At 41.2% G+C, this 14123-nt stretch overlaps 2 protein-coding genes across 3 annotated transcripts in view; one reads left to right on the plus strand and one right to left on the minus strand.

Moving 5' to 3' along the window:
- The window catches only part of vwa11 (von Willebrand factor A domain containing 11), a 45037-nt gene that overhangs the window by 25149 nt on the left and 5765 nt on the right, over nt 1-14123 (minus strand). The window lies entirely within an intron of this gene.
- Nucleotides 1533-9922, plus strand: LOC116039618 (prostaglandin D2 receptor 2). 2 transcript variants are annotated; one of them, XM_036000644.1, is made up of 2 exons: nt 1533-1702; nt 7990-9922. In XM_036000644.1, exons 1-2 carry the CDS (start codon nt 1656-1658, stop codon nt 9416-9418), a joined length of 1476 nt encoding a protein of 491 aa, XP_035856537.1. In that variant the 5' UTR covers nt 1533-1655; the 3' UTR covers nt 9419-9922. The 2 variants fall into 2 exon arrangements, with proteins under 2 accessions (XP_035856537.1, XP_035856538.1); XM_036000645.1 differs by having other exon boundaries at nt 1533-1706; nt 7990-9921.

Consider the following 14123-nt stretch of genomic DNA (forward strand, 5'->3'; position numbering starts at 1 on the left):
CTGTTTTCCGTCAGATCGTTATAGATCTTGACGTTTCCGACCACACTTGAAGGCAGCTCTATTTCACAGGAGAGAGAGAGAAAGAAAAGAGACGAGTGAGACATAGCGAGTGCTTTGTTGTTGCAGGAAACATTCAGCTGTTACACAAACTCCCGGGGCAGTTCAGTGCTTGTGTTTAGTTTTTTACCCTCGTAGTGTCTTAAAACTTTCTTGTGGCAGCGATAGAGGCAATGATGTTTCCTGTTTCCTGTACGGGACTCTCACACCGCCTCAAAACATAGCTCAAAACACACCGCCAAGCAGGGGCGTGGGAAGTAGGGGTGCTGGAGGTGCTGCAGCACCCCCTGTTGGTGTCCCTGTTAGCAAACTGTGATGACAATAAAATGATCGCTTATAAATATCTCTGGTTGTTGTTTCTGTTCCACGACATTTTGTATGTCATGTTTGCGGTGTGGAATGAAGAGAGGGATAATTTTAGTAACAAGAGGGCTTTTCACCAGGGTGGAACAGCTGATCTCTTCACCGTGGAACAGCTGATCCACTTGTGCCTCTGTTTACCAGTGTCTACTGCTGGCTCCGAAAGGTCTTTCTCAGCTCCTCAGCGAATATGTCACATAGTTCGCTGTTCGTTGTTCTGAGTTCGCTGTGCAGTATGCACCGTCAGCTCAGCTGTACTTCATGGAGGGGAGGGGAGAGACAGAGGTAGAGTGGTCTGTCCCCCCCCCCCCCCCGCCGAAAATGACTTCCTGCGCGTCTGCTGACAAGTCTGAACGCCAGTTACATGATTGGCCACCGCAGCGTGACGTAGGGTTGCCTTTCTCCAAAAGTTGAGTCGGTCTCAACTTTTTGCTGCAGCCTAAACGCACTACCCCCCATTCAAAATGAATGGAAAGGCCTGCGTTTTTGCAGGACTTTCGGCCGGTTGACGCAGGCGTTCTGAACGCAGCCAAGACAGGATCATAGTGTGGGCTCAAACAGGCACATTGAAAGTGAAAGATGTTTTGAGTCATGTTCACCACCAGATGGCGACAAAGGTGTTTTTTAACCCCTGAGCAAAACACAGTTTTGTCCACTTCTCTCTTTCCTCTGATAGATACTGTGAGCTGCCACATAAGTCATGTTTGAATGTTGTCATTCAAGTTGAAAGTAGATTAAGACTGTTGTGTTAACTGCACGGAGGATGTAAGGCTGAAGATGTGTTAGTAGGCTACCTATATAGATTTTAGATGTTTTAGATGACTTGTTTGTTGACGCAACGTGTATAATGGTGGAAGCTGCAGCCCAGTATTGGAAATGTGTGGGAAACTAGTTCACACATGTCCAGCCTTGGCAGGATCATCTGTCATTTAAGATCACACGCTCAGGGGAGGTGTGTGTGTGTGTGTGTGTGTGTGTGTGTGTGTGTGTGTGTGTGTGTGTGTGTGTGTGTGTGTGTGTGTGTCTGTCTGTGTGTGTGTGTGTGTGTGTGTGTGTCTGTGTGTGTGTGTGTGTGTGTGTGTGTGTGTGTGTGTGTGTGTTCAGCAGCAGCAGCAGCAATTTAGTGGGTGTCTCCATAACAGGAGAGCTGTAGAAAGTGACAGAACTGGAGGGATGAGTGTTAGTGACAGTAAGACAAAACGGAACAGGAATTTGTAATGAAAGATTTAGACTAACGTATGTTGCAGACCTACTTTTTTTCCCATGCTGCCCTAATACACCCACAGTAGGTATGTATTTTTTTTCTACTATATTTCATTCATATCATGTCTTTTAAACATGGGGACATTGTAGTCAAATGTCATGCTCATTTACTTCCAGAGGTGCTAGCAGGGTTAGTGATTTATTGCATCATACTGTACAGCTCTATGTTTTTGTTTGTTTTTTAAATGTACAAAGAATGGAAGATACTGTCTCTTATCACCAGCTATCACGCTCTACCGGTCAGTGGTGGAAGAAGTATTCTGATCCTTTACTTAAGTAAAAGTACTAACACCACCCTGTAAAAGTAGTATTAAGTATTAAAAGTAAAAGTACTAATAGCAGAAAAAACCCTCACAATTTAGAAACTGGAAACGATCCAAACTGTTCTGTTAATCAACTAAGTGTTTAATCAGCTAATCATTTCAGCTGGACTTGTAGGCCGTTATATTGTTGGGTAGTTTAATTAATAATAAAAAATGTTCTGTTTTTTGTGCAAAAAACTTAATTTATATGTAACTAGTAACTAAAGCTTTCAAATTAATGTAGTGGAGTGAAAAGTACAATATTTCTCCCTGAAATGTAGAGACGTAGAAGTAGAAAGTGGCATGAAAAGAAAAGAATCTCGTAAAGTACCTGAAATGTGTACTTAAGTATAGTACTTGAGGAAATGTACTTAGTTACATTCTACCACTGAATTCAAGACATGTTACCCAACCCACACTCCTATGTGTATGACACAGACACACACACACACACACACACACACACACACACACACACACACACACACACACAAACTCACCTGCCAGGTGCCAGACGATTTAGAGGTACAATATCATAGTTGTTTGATGTGTATATGCAATCTATGGCCAGTTTATTACCAGGTACATCTGCCTGAACATATATGCAGTCTAATAAAAAAAGCCCTACAATAAAAAGTTATTTGGTATTTTTGTTGAAACTGATTAAAAGAGATTCAACTTCATGGTCATTGTATAGGCTGTTTTATGTTGCTGTTACATTGTATTGTCTCATACTGAGATGTGTTTGCTAGGTGCGCCAGCTGATTGTTCATATAAAATGCCGAGCGGTTAAAGTGTCAAAGTAGAGATGTGGAGCCAATTACAGCAATTTTAATATCAACTCAAACATGAAAGTGCACTGCTACGAACTTACAGTTTGCCAGGCATTTATGTCAGCACATTGAGCCATAATACACAACTCTTTATTCATGTAAATGTAATCACAAAATGAAAGCCTGAATACAACCCACAGAGCGTGTCAGTCTGCTTCAGGGTTCAACAGTTTGGTGCTATGTTGCTGAGTGGCTTATTTTGACTTTTATTCCTCTGTACTGTGTGTTCAGCGTTTCTAAGAAGCATCTGCTTCTCTTTACCTGGTTATTTAAGTGCTCAATGTATCAATATAATGGCAGCAGTCACACAAAGACATTCATAATCTAAAAATAATCTTCGAGCAAAAACACCGTCTCATATATGCAATATACAGTTAAGGGGAATACAGTCACGCCAGCATTATGTCATGGATACATTTACTCATATGTCTACATTCCTGTGCAGACATGGTGCCGTGTTTACCTAATCTAGGCACTCAGTGTGAGGTGAGGTGACTAAGTATGTAACCATGGAGAGATGTAAGAATACAATGACAACACTCAATTTGAATATTTTAATCAAAGTTGTTTTAGGCCAAGAACCCCTTAGCTAAAAGAGAGAAGGAGCAGGGACCCCCAACTGCATACATTGTATAGCATTGCATATTAAACTGGGCCGGATTGATAATCATTCATTATTTATAGATCAAGTTTTATTGTCTTACCGTTAGTAAGCCTATCATCAATAGTGTGTAAATGAAATGTTCTTTTTTTAGCCAAAAAGGCTTTGCTAATAATGTGTTAGATTCATGTTAATGTATATTTTCAGACATATTTTAATTTTTGAAAAAAAAAACTATTAAAACATGATCAAACAATAATCAGGTGGCCCCCCTGCAGTAATTCTGAGGACCCCCTGTTGAAGATCTCTGATAGTCATAACTAGATGTTCTGCATGTCAGCTATTTCTTGTGTGTAACTCCAAAGTGTAGCCCATATAACCATTACTTAACTAAGCTGCTGAAATATAAACTGTTTGAACCCTTCTGTAGCAACTGAGAATACGTTCTGCATTGGAGAAATATTTGAGATTTTACAACCGAGAAGAACACTGGGAGAAGGTAGTGAAAATCAAACTAGGTCAGGTATCTGACAGCTCAGACAATATAGCATAATGAGCAATGGGGCTCAGTTCAATTGTTCACAGAATGTTTTACTCTTTAAAAATCTTCCTTCTTGGTTTAGATGTTCAGTTTAAGCTAATTAAAGTATTTTTTTAAACATGTGCTTATTAGTTATCCATTGCACATTTGTCAGGGGATTTTCATAGGCTGGTTTGCTTGCAGCTTTGTCATTGATGTGCACACACTGTGGCAGTACAAAACAATGGGGGTTTTGTGCAGTTGGGTTAGGCCAGATGACACAATAGACAAACAACCTCCAACTATTTCTGTTGTTTAAAGTCTCCATTGCCACATGTTACACTCCCTAGGAAGAGTATGAGAAACCAATAAAAATGATGAATGGTTTTCTGCTTCCTCTTAGTGGGTAAGCTAAGGTGAGCTAAACATTATTGCTAAGTACTGAGTAGTTTCATTCATTAGAGCTGTGTGTAGGGTTGGACATGTTTAGATTTCTACAATACTGATTTCAATTCCGATTCTTCCTTTCGATTCCCGTTCTTATCGATTCGCAATTCCGATTTTTTCAGGGGTGGGGTTGCAACGGGCCACATGCTAATTTCACAGATAGGAGTATAAGAGTATAAAATAAAGCCACACTCACGCGCCGCTTACTGTGCTTCATGGCTGCAATACAACAAGCACCTGGAGGTTTGGTGCCCGCCATGGAAACCAAAGCTTAAGTTAGTTAAAAGCTGTGTTCGAAACCGTTCCCTATCATGGAAACAGGGCACTATATAGCGTGCTCACCATTTTGTAGTGTTGTTTGAATTCTCCGCGGTTCATTTCATTCACAGTCCACTATAAAATAACCACAATGCACAGCTAATTTGAGTGTACATACGATGTACCCTACATTTTAGTCCTGTATCCCACATGCAACATGGTCTTGTTTTCCGTGAAGAAGCAGAAGTAACTGCGGAAACTGAACAGAAAAAATGGAGCGGGCTTTCTTTTTTTTAAACAGTGGAAATGTAACATGCAACATATATACAACATTTTACTATTCTCCGGAGCACTCTATTTGTTTCAGGGACGTATTAGAAGTATTTTTGTTTCGGTTTGTTTACATGATGCTGGGCGCGCCCGCCTCCATCACACAAATAACCGGCTTATCTCTTGACGCAACGATATCTTCAGTGACTGTCTGAAATCTCGTTTGATCGTTCCCTATATAGTTCACCATTTAATAAACACTATATAGGGAATAGTGAGTGAGTGATTGAGGGAATGGTTTCGAACACAGCTAATGTGTTTAATTTGGAACCGCTGATCAGATTCTGAACCAGATTTTTCAAATGATTCCAATCAATTGGAATTGTAAGTTCTGAAATGATTCCAAGTTTGAACCCTAGCTGTGTGTGACATACAGCCACTGCCAACCATGCAGCCCGGGAAGTGCTAGCCAGCACTTTCCTCAGTGATAAGCGGACTGATATCCATTAAAAGGAGACTGTCCTCCCCCCAAAAAACGCTCACAGAGGTTGTTTATTCAAACCTAAATCCTATATTTAGTGGTGGCGCCCTTTAGTGGCCGTAGTAATTATGATCTGAGCAAAGCAGGAAGTAAGGTGAAGAAGTATAAGAGCAGGGGTTCGAGTCACAATCGTAACCTTCATGAAGTGAAGTAACGTCAGATTTTTACCCAAACCACGATCGGATTTTAAATAATATTGTGAAATGGTCGCAGTTTGGTTGTCGAGTCACCAAAACTAACGGCGTGCTTTGCGTATTATTTCCGCCACCGCTAGTAGCGGTATTTAATGAAACGCTCCTGTGGATCGTATTGGAGGGCAGGGAACAAACGAGCTACATCGTCATATGGTTCGGAGGACTTGTTGATGAAAAGGTGTGGAATTGAGGTTGAAAACTAACATCTCAGCAAATAGTGCTTGACTACCTTTATTACTTTCACTCATCAACTTATGTGTCCTGGTAGTTTCATCGCTTATCTCAATAAGAAGGAGATCTATAGATAAACAGAATGCTGGTATCTCCTTGGATTCTCATGCATTCCCAGACTGTATTGCTTAACTAAGGAGCTGTAGTTGCCCAAGAGCTGGTATGTGCTTAGACAGGAATTGACATGTTGTCCGCATAAGGGAAAAAGTAGAGTACTTTGTTTCTCTTTTAGGTTTCAAAAGAATGTGGGATAGGGAAAAAAAAACAGTCTATTGTTGTGTTGTTTTTTTTTTTATTTTGTATTGTGTGAGATTAGGGTGAACACCTAGCTGCTGGTATGTCAAGTAGATTTCCCTCTCAACTGCATGTGGGTGGTTGACGCGACATGGCCTTTTTGTGGTTCCGGGCGTTAAACGCAAATAAATATTTGATGTGACAATAAAAGGCTTTATTTGTGATAAATAATACACATCTCAATGGAACATATAGAAAATAGCATCAGTAACAGTCATATGCATTTTCTTAGATTTATAACAGGGTTTGTCAGAAATAATCTAAAATATATTAAAGTGAGGACAGATGTCTTACTTTGCACGACGATTGAGAAAAATAATACAAAATGTAATACATTTGCAATTTGAGGAAATGCTGGATCTCAAGATAGTTATGATAATGAGTTATGATAAAGTGAGTTACTTAAGAAAAGTACACTCTATTTTCATTTTATATACAATAACTTTCATGTCACACCATATGACAATTTTAGGCACTAATACAACAAATTTGTGAATGAATTCAGAATCCTATACAAAATCTAAAAGACCACATATATTTTTGGAAAGCTAAGAGTTGGTACATGGTTGATGTGTAATATTTTAAGTTTATTAAAAAAAAATGTTCAGGCTTATATGTCAACCACCCATGTGTAGCCCAAGGACAGTCATTACAATAATGTGTCATTATTCAACTTGAAAGGCGGTAGCGCAGGATGTACATATTCGACAATACATGAAATGTCCTGGCACTAGGTCTTTCTTGCTCTTGATATTAAAAATCCAAAAATGTAACCCTAGGAGACTGTTGTACCAAATATTGAGTCACAACAGAGTACTTCTACTGCCAAGAATAAAACTTTTCAACAAGAGTTATCACCTGTAATCATCATGTCAGTCATGATGTTGAGTTAGTTACTACAAATTTCAAAGTAATTGCCTTTGATTGCCTTCCCCAGCAGCAATACAGGTTTGTAATTGATCAATTATGAATAAAGCTTTAGTGCGTAACTGTTTTGGGGGGGTGCGCATGGTCATGGAAGGCTTTTATCATGTGGACGCAGACAGTTTTGTTGTCATTACTTAGAATTCCTCATTGGGGAGACAGAAACTACGCACTATGGCTTTAACAAGTGAGTTGATTTTGGTGCTCATTTAATTTAGTCACTGTATGATGAAACTGAGTGCTGATTTGTCAGCTGTCTACAGCCAAAGACACGTCTATTATTCATATCACCGTCATCATCATCATCATCATTAGCAGAGACACTGTTTTTGTAAATCTTTTCCACTGTGGACCACCCTGAATGTGTACAGACAAGCATCAGCTACTGTAGAAGATAACAGGTATTTAGCTTTCAAACAAGAACAATCATGTGTGCAATAGGGCTGCTCAGTATATCCTTTTTTTTAATCATCATTGCGATATTATCTGGTGCAATATACACATTGTGAAAGGCTGCGACGTATCCCGAAACAGAGACACTCAGAGATCTTTTGTGTCTGTAGAAATCTGCACTTTAAAATGTAACTCGTATGCCATTTTTTTTTAAGTGGTGCCTTTTATATTCAATTCAATGTTCAATTTGTTCCATAAAAGAATGTTTTCTTTGTTTCCTTTCATTTGTTTTAAATTCAACAAGCATTTGTTGTATTTTAGCTGAATACTAAAAGCAACAGAAATGCAGAAAAGTAATATCGTTATTGCGATATTCAGCACCGTTATTGCGTATTTTCCACATATCGTGCAGCCATAGTGTGCACCGATACCTCCTAATCCTAACTCTGATTTATATTTTAATCCACTTGCTTCTTCTTTCTGTTTTTTTTCTTCTTTAAGAGCACTGATGTCAAACATGAACCTCACCTCAAATGCCTCGGGGGGACAGCTGATCTGCCCCCTGCTACAGATGATGAAGGAACACAGCCCCAACAACAACACCCAGGCCAATATGGTGGTGGTTTGCATCCATGGTCTGGTCTCCTGCCTGGGGATTTTGGAGAACGCGCTCATCCTCTGGGTGGTGGGCTTCCGCCTGCGGCGCCGCACGGTCGCCTCGGTCTGGGTGCTCAACCTGGCAGCGTCCGACTTTCTGGCAACTCTGACCCTGCCCCTCTTCACGTTCTACCTTTCCTCGTCACATAGCTGGGAGCTCGGTAGCATACTTTGCAAAACCCAGGCTTCCATCTTCTTCTTGAACATGTTTGTGTCGGCCTTCCTGCTGGCAGCCATTTCAGTGGACCGCTGCCTTCTGGCGGCCAAGCCAGTGTGGAGCCAGAATCATCGCTCAGTGGCAGGAGCGTGGAAGGTGTGTCTGTTGGGCTGGCTGTGGGCAGCGATTAATACATTACCTTACTTACTGTTCCGCTCTGTGACTGAGAAACAGGATAAAAAGAAACTGTGCTATCATAATTTTGCCTTGTATTCATCCTCCCAAGACACTCTGGAGACAGATTGCAAAGTGAGGCAGGCAGCGACGGCCATCTCCAAGTTGCTGCTGGCATTCCTGTTCCCCCTGGTGGTGATAGCGGGGAGCTACATCCAAATTGTCCTCAGCCTGAGGTACAGGAACCGGAGGAGGAAGCAAAGTGCCGGCAGGCTCACTGATGCTCGGATTGTGTCAATCAAAGATGGGGCATCAGGAACTACAAGTACCCCTACAACCACAAAAACCACTAATATCTTTCTCAAACCTCCAACCACCGGTCCATCTTTATCCCTCACACCTACTACCTTGTCCCCCTCCACCCCTAATCCGACCAGTCAGCTGTCCCAGAGCTTCACCAAGATGGTGACGTTTGTGATTGCAGCATTTGTACTGTGCTGGGCTCCCTATCACATTGTCTGCATGATCGAAGTGTCAGCCGAGTACTGGAAACAGAATCTCCACCTGGTGGAGGTAGGGTTGCCCCTGGCCACAACCTTTGCCTTTTTGAATGCCGTGTTGAACCCCATTCTGTACGCCTTCAGTTGCCCGAAATTCAGCGTGAGAATACGGCAGAGTCTGGGAGCAGTGTTTGACGGTCTGGTAGAGGAAGGAGGAGGGTTCCTGTTGGTGCCAGGGAAAAGTTTAAGAGCTCATATTCAGCGGAAGAGCAGTCGAGATGTGAGCCTTGCATCGCCAGGGTCACAAAAGGGTTCGCAGTCACCCTGTATATCACCTGACATCCAGCAGCTCTTCCCACTGCCTTCGCCCTCTGAAGGCCTCAGAAACACTCACATGGAGCATACCAGACAAGAATCAAAAGACGAGGAGGAACAAAGCTGAGACGCTGTATTTTTGGCTTTATGTGTGGTTTAGTGTAATGATTTCAGATATGTCTTAATGTACATGTTGGCCTTATTCAGTGGACACCCTCTGACCTTCTGGCCACCACAAAACATATGTGGAAAAGGAACAAGTATTACAATTGGATACAGTATTTTTAGCCATGCTAGCAGCTGATTTAAGGGACAGCAATGTCGATCTGTCGCTTTATTCATCCACTACGTTGTTCCTGACTGAAAATTGGAAATTTTATACAGACATATATCGGTCCTCAGAGGGAAAATTGTATGGACTTTGGTGATCCCCTGACTTTTCCTTTAACGCCACCATGAGGTTGACATTTTTGTTTTTTATTGAAATACCTTGAAAACTATTGGATAGATTGCCATCACATTTGGTACAGGCATTTACGTTCCCCAGAGGATGAATTGTAATGACTTTGGTGATCCCATGACTTTTCTTCTCTTAAAATTGTGCGTGCGTGCGCGTGTGTGTGTGTGTGTGTGTGAGAGAGAGAGAGATAGAGAGAGACCACACATTTAATATCCTAATAAACAAATACATGTGGCAGAAGAAGTGCTCAGATCTTTTACTCAAGTAAAAGTAAGTCAGGTTTATTTCTAGAGTCATTTGAACACAGCTTAATCTGACCAAAGTGCTGTACAAAAAGCCCTAAGGTGCTGTATAAAAGAACATTAAAAATGTAAAAAAATTAAAAGTAGAAAGACAACACAAAAGAGAACCTACCAACATCAACAACAAGCAGCACTTCAAATAATGAATCATAGACACACAAAAAACTGATTGAGGGATTAGTGGACTACAAAGGCCAATGAATATAAAGGTGTCTTTAGCCTAGATCTAAAAACAGAAATGTGGGCGTAAACAGTCAGTCATGTGCGGAGGAATGTATTGCATGCTGCATGTTAGCTGCTAGCATCTGACTTCCCTGCTTGTTGGGGGTGGAACCGTCAAAGCTGAATAAGGAGGAACGATCTCAAAACAGATACAAAATTGCCAATAAAACCTATATTTGTCAATAAAACCTATAGTTTTGCTACTTTTATGTACCTATAAAACAAGAAATACTACAGTAAAGGTCCTGCATTCAGATTCCCATTTCAGAATAATATAGCGTATTTTATATTTGTATTATAATAATTGATGCATTAATGTCTTTAATGTTGCAGCTGGTAAAGGCGGAGCTCATTTTAATTACTATATATGATGCTGGGTAGTTTAACCTTTAACAGTACATCGTCATTTATGACATTGTTTTTGTGTATGTAAATAACCGCAATCTGCAAAGTATTATAAGTAAAGCTGTCAAATAAATGTAATGGAATAAAAAGTACAATAGTTCCCTCTGTGTATGAAATAGCATACTTGTGAAATACTCAAGTACATCAAAATTGTAGTTAAGTACAGTGCCTGAGTAAATGTATTCTATTCTACCACTGTTAACATGAATACATTTAACTGTGTTTCTTACTCTAGTCAATAAATGTTTAATGATAATGTTTCTATTCAAAGTGACTATATACATCATTTTAAATGTTTCTGAAACTATGTAATTTTTCATGTGATGATAATAAATGACCTGTAACAGCGAACGAGACTAACGGTGAAAAGAATGGAAAAGCCAGGTAAAAGGTAGCAGGAGATGTCTTTATACAGGCCTGATTGCATTTTAATTTTATATCTATTGTAGTTATGGCTGATACTGGGGCAGGACCATCACAGAAAAGAAGGAAATTAAACGAAGAACAACTAACGGTAAAAGCTAAAAGTGAAAGCAATATTGGTCAGGTTTTTAACAGATGGACACAATTACGGGATTGTAAATTATTCAAAACCCACCCCGAATTGGCCCTTAGGTATGTAATATATCTATTTCATTCATAAAATAACTTGACAATGGGCGATGTGGTTGTACGTCAGTAGCCGACATTAACTTACATCCCCCTTTCATTTAGTGCCTGGTTTTTATGTATTTTCAGTCCGTGTTTCTGCCTACTCTTTTCATTTCCCTTGTCCCCCTGTACTTGTGTAAAGCGTCCTCTGGTTTCATGCACAAACTGAATGTTACAAGTAGCCTCTTTAATACTAATTACTTAGAACTACTAATATTATAACATCACAATTCTCTATGAGTCGCTTAGTCTTCTTGTTGTAGGAACCTACTCCAATATTTGCATTTTGATGGCATTTTAATGTTCTGCACAACACTGAATGGCCTCAGTCAATGCCATGAATACACACTGTTTTTGTTTGCCTTTATCACTTTGGTATTAAATTGAAATGCATTTTGTACGGACGTAAATTATTAGTATGATTTGGTTTTCTTTTCTTATACTTTTTATTGATTGGGGAAATTACAATTTACACTAGAAATCACTACACACGGGCCTGAAATACACACACACATGCTCAGGACCTATTCATGCACAAATGGAGAGATGTCAGAGTGAGTGGGCTGGTAAGTGCTGGACCAGCGCCCTGAGTGGTTGGGGGAGTACCATGCCTTGCTCAAGAGCACCTTGGCAGTGCCCAGGAGGTGAACTGGCACCTCTCCAGCTACCAGTTCACACTCCGTACTTTAGTCCGACTTGAACCAGCGACCTTCCGGTTCCCTACCAAACTCCCTACGGACTGAGCTACTGCTACCTCTAAGTCAATTCAGGCAATTCAGTCAATTCAGTCCCTTTTTTCAGTAAAAGAGTTAACGTGAAGACCTTTTAGTGAATTCTATTAACATGTTATCATTTGATTTTTGTGCCCTGAAATGTCCTTATCTTTTCTCTCCTCACAGTTAACTGTACATATAGACAGAGAAAGAAGTGACATAAATGCACCCGCAAGATAAATGTGAGCTGTCATGAGATGAATAAAGGCATTGAAAAAAACTTATATAATAATTCTGCGGCACCAAATTATGTTTATTATTTAAAATGTTATTCATGGGAAACAAGAGAAAGGAGAATTGTAAGCAAACGCCAAAAGCCTTTTAAGGGCTCACAAGCCAAAAACTGCTGGAGATTGGATCTTCATGCTATACAGATTCAGCCAGCAGAGAGCAGTATAGCACTGATTACATAAACAGATGTGAACTGATAAAGTAGGATTATGCTTTTCAGGTCGTTTAATCCAGGTGCACTTTAAATATGAACTCCTGAACGTCTGACCACCTTTTCTAAGTGATTTGATTTTTATCATATCTGATATCCATCTTTGATTGACTCTCCCATCACTGTTGTTGCAATTGTCTGGTTCCATCCAACTCAATCGGACACACCCACCCATGCACACACACACACACACACACACACACACACACACACACACACACACACACACACACACACACACACACACACACAGGCTGAGGTGTAATGTAGGCCACAGCAGCATGGGATTACCATGGAGGTAGTTGTAATTTTGGAGAGAATATTAGAGAGTGAAGATCCAGAATATAAAGACAGAGCAGGATTAAATCTAACGGACCAGACGGGCATACAAAGCTCCACTTTCCTTTTAGCAATTTCAGTTCCATCAGATTATCTCTCTCTCTCTCTCTCTCTCTCTCTCTCTCTCTCTCTCTCTCTCTCTCTCTCTCTCGCTGTCTCTCTCTCTCTCTCTCTCTCTCTCTCTCAGGACCTGGAGAGTGATATAGTGGAACTAGAGAAATTAAGTGAGTCCACAGGAGATCGAGGACATTTTGAAGTCCTCAAAATCAAAAAGCTAGCTTTAGCCGACCTGCTGGACGTTAAAGTACAGGGTGCACTGGTCAGGTCCCGATTCCAGACCATCTCGGAGATGGATGCTCCCTCTAGCTTCTTCTTCGGCCTAGAGAGGAAGAATGGACAGAGGCGGGTAATCCACACACTGCTTTCAGACACAGGGCAGGAGATCATGGAGCCGAGGCAGATAAGAAGGCGAGCCGTAGAGTTCTACTCCTCCCTCTACTCAAGTGAGTATGAGGAGCAGGAGGCTCTGCAAGAGGAGTTCCTGAGTGGGCTACCTCAGGTCTCTGCGGAGACCAACTCCTGTCTGGAAGCGCCCATACAGTTGCAGGAGGTCCACGCTGCCCTGCAAAATATGCAGGGGAGACGTGCCCCAGGCATTGATGGCCTCACAGTTGAGTTTTTTAAAGCCTTCTGGGACATTTTAGCACATGATGTTTTAGATGTTTTTAATGAAAGTCTGTCCTCTGGCTCCATGCCCATGTCCTGCTGCAGGGCGGTTGTTACGCTGCTACCAAAAAAAGGCAATCTGCAGGACATTAAAAACTGGCGCCCTGTGTCTTTGCTCTGTGTGGATTACAAGCTTCTGTCCAAAGTCTTTGCCTCCAGGCTGGGGAGAGCTATGGAGCAGGTCATCCATCGGGACCAGACCTACTGTGTGCCCGGCAGGTCCATGGTGGACAATGTCCACCTTATTCGTGATGTTTTGGAGGTCTCCAGCTCGTTGGGGTTTAACACTGGTCTGATTTCTCTGGACCAGGAAAAGGCTTTTGACCGCGTTGAACACAGCTTCCTCTGGAAAGTAATGGGGAGGTTTGGGTTCAGCGCTGGTTTTATAGCCAAGATCAAGGTGTTGTACAGTGAGGTTGAGAGTGTGCTGAAGTTTAACGGCAGTCTGTGTGCTCCTTTTAGAGTGTGTAGAGGCGTCCGGCAGGGCTGTGCTCTGTCCGGGATGCTCTACG

The sequence above is a fragment of the Sander lucioperca genome, chromosome 4 (assembly GCF_008315115.2).
Source record: "Sander lucioperca isolate FBNREF2018 chromosome 4, SLUC_FBN_1.2, whole genome shotgun sequence".
Taxonomy (NCBI): domain Eukaryota; kingdom Metazoa; phylum Chordata; class Actinopteri; order Perciformes; family Percidae; genus Sander; species Sander lucioperca.

Coding starts and splice junctions, on each gene's coding strand:
- LOC116039618 (XM_036000644.1), top strand. CDS start 1,656: ATGTTGCAGACCTACTTTTTTTCCCATGCTGCCCTAATACACCCACA. Junction 1,703..7,989: donor GCTGCCCTAATACACCCACA/GTAGGTATGTAT, acceptor TTCTTCTTTAAG/AGCACTGATGTCAAACATGA.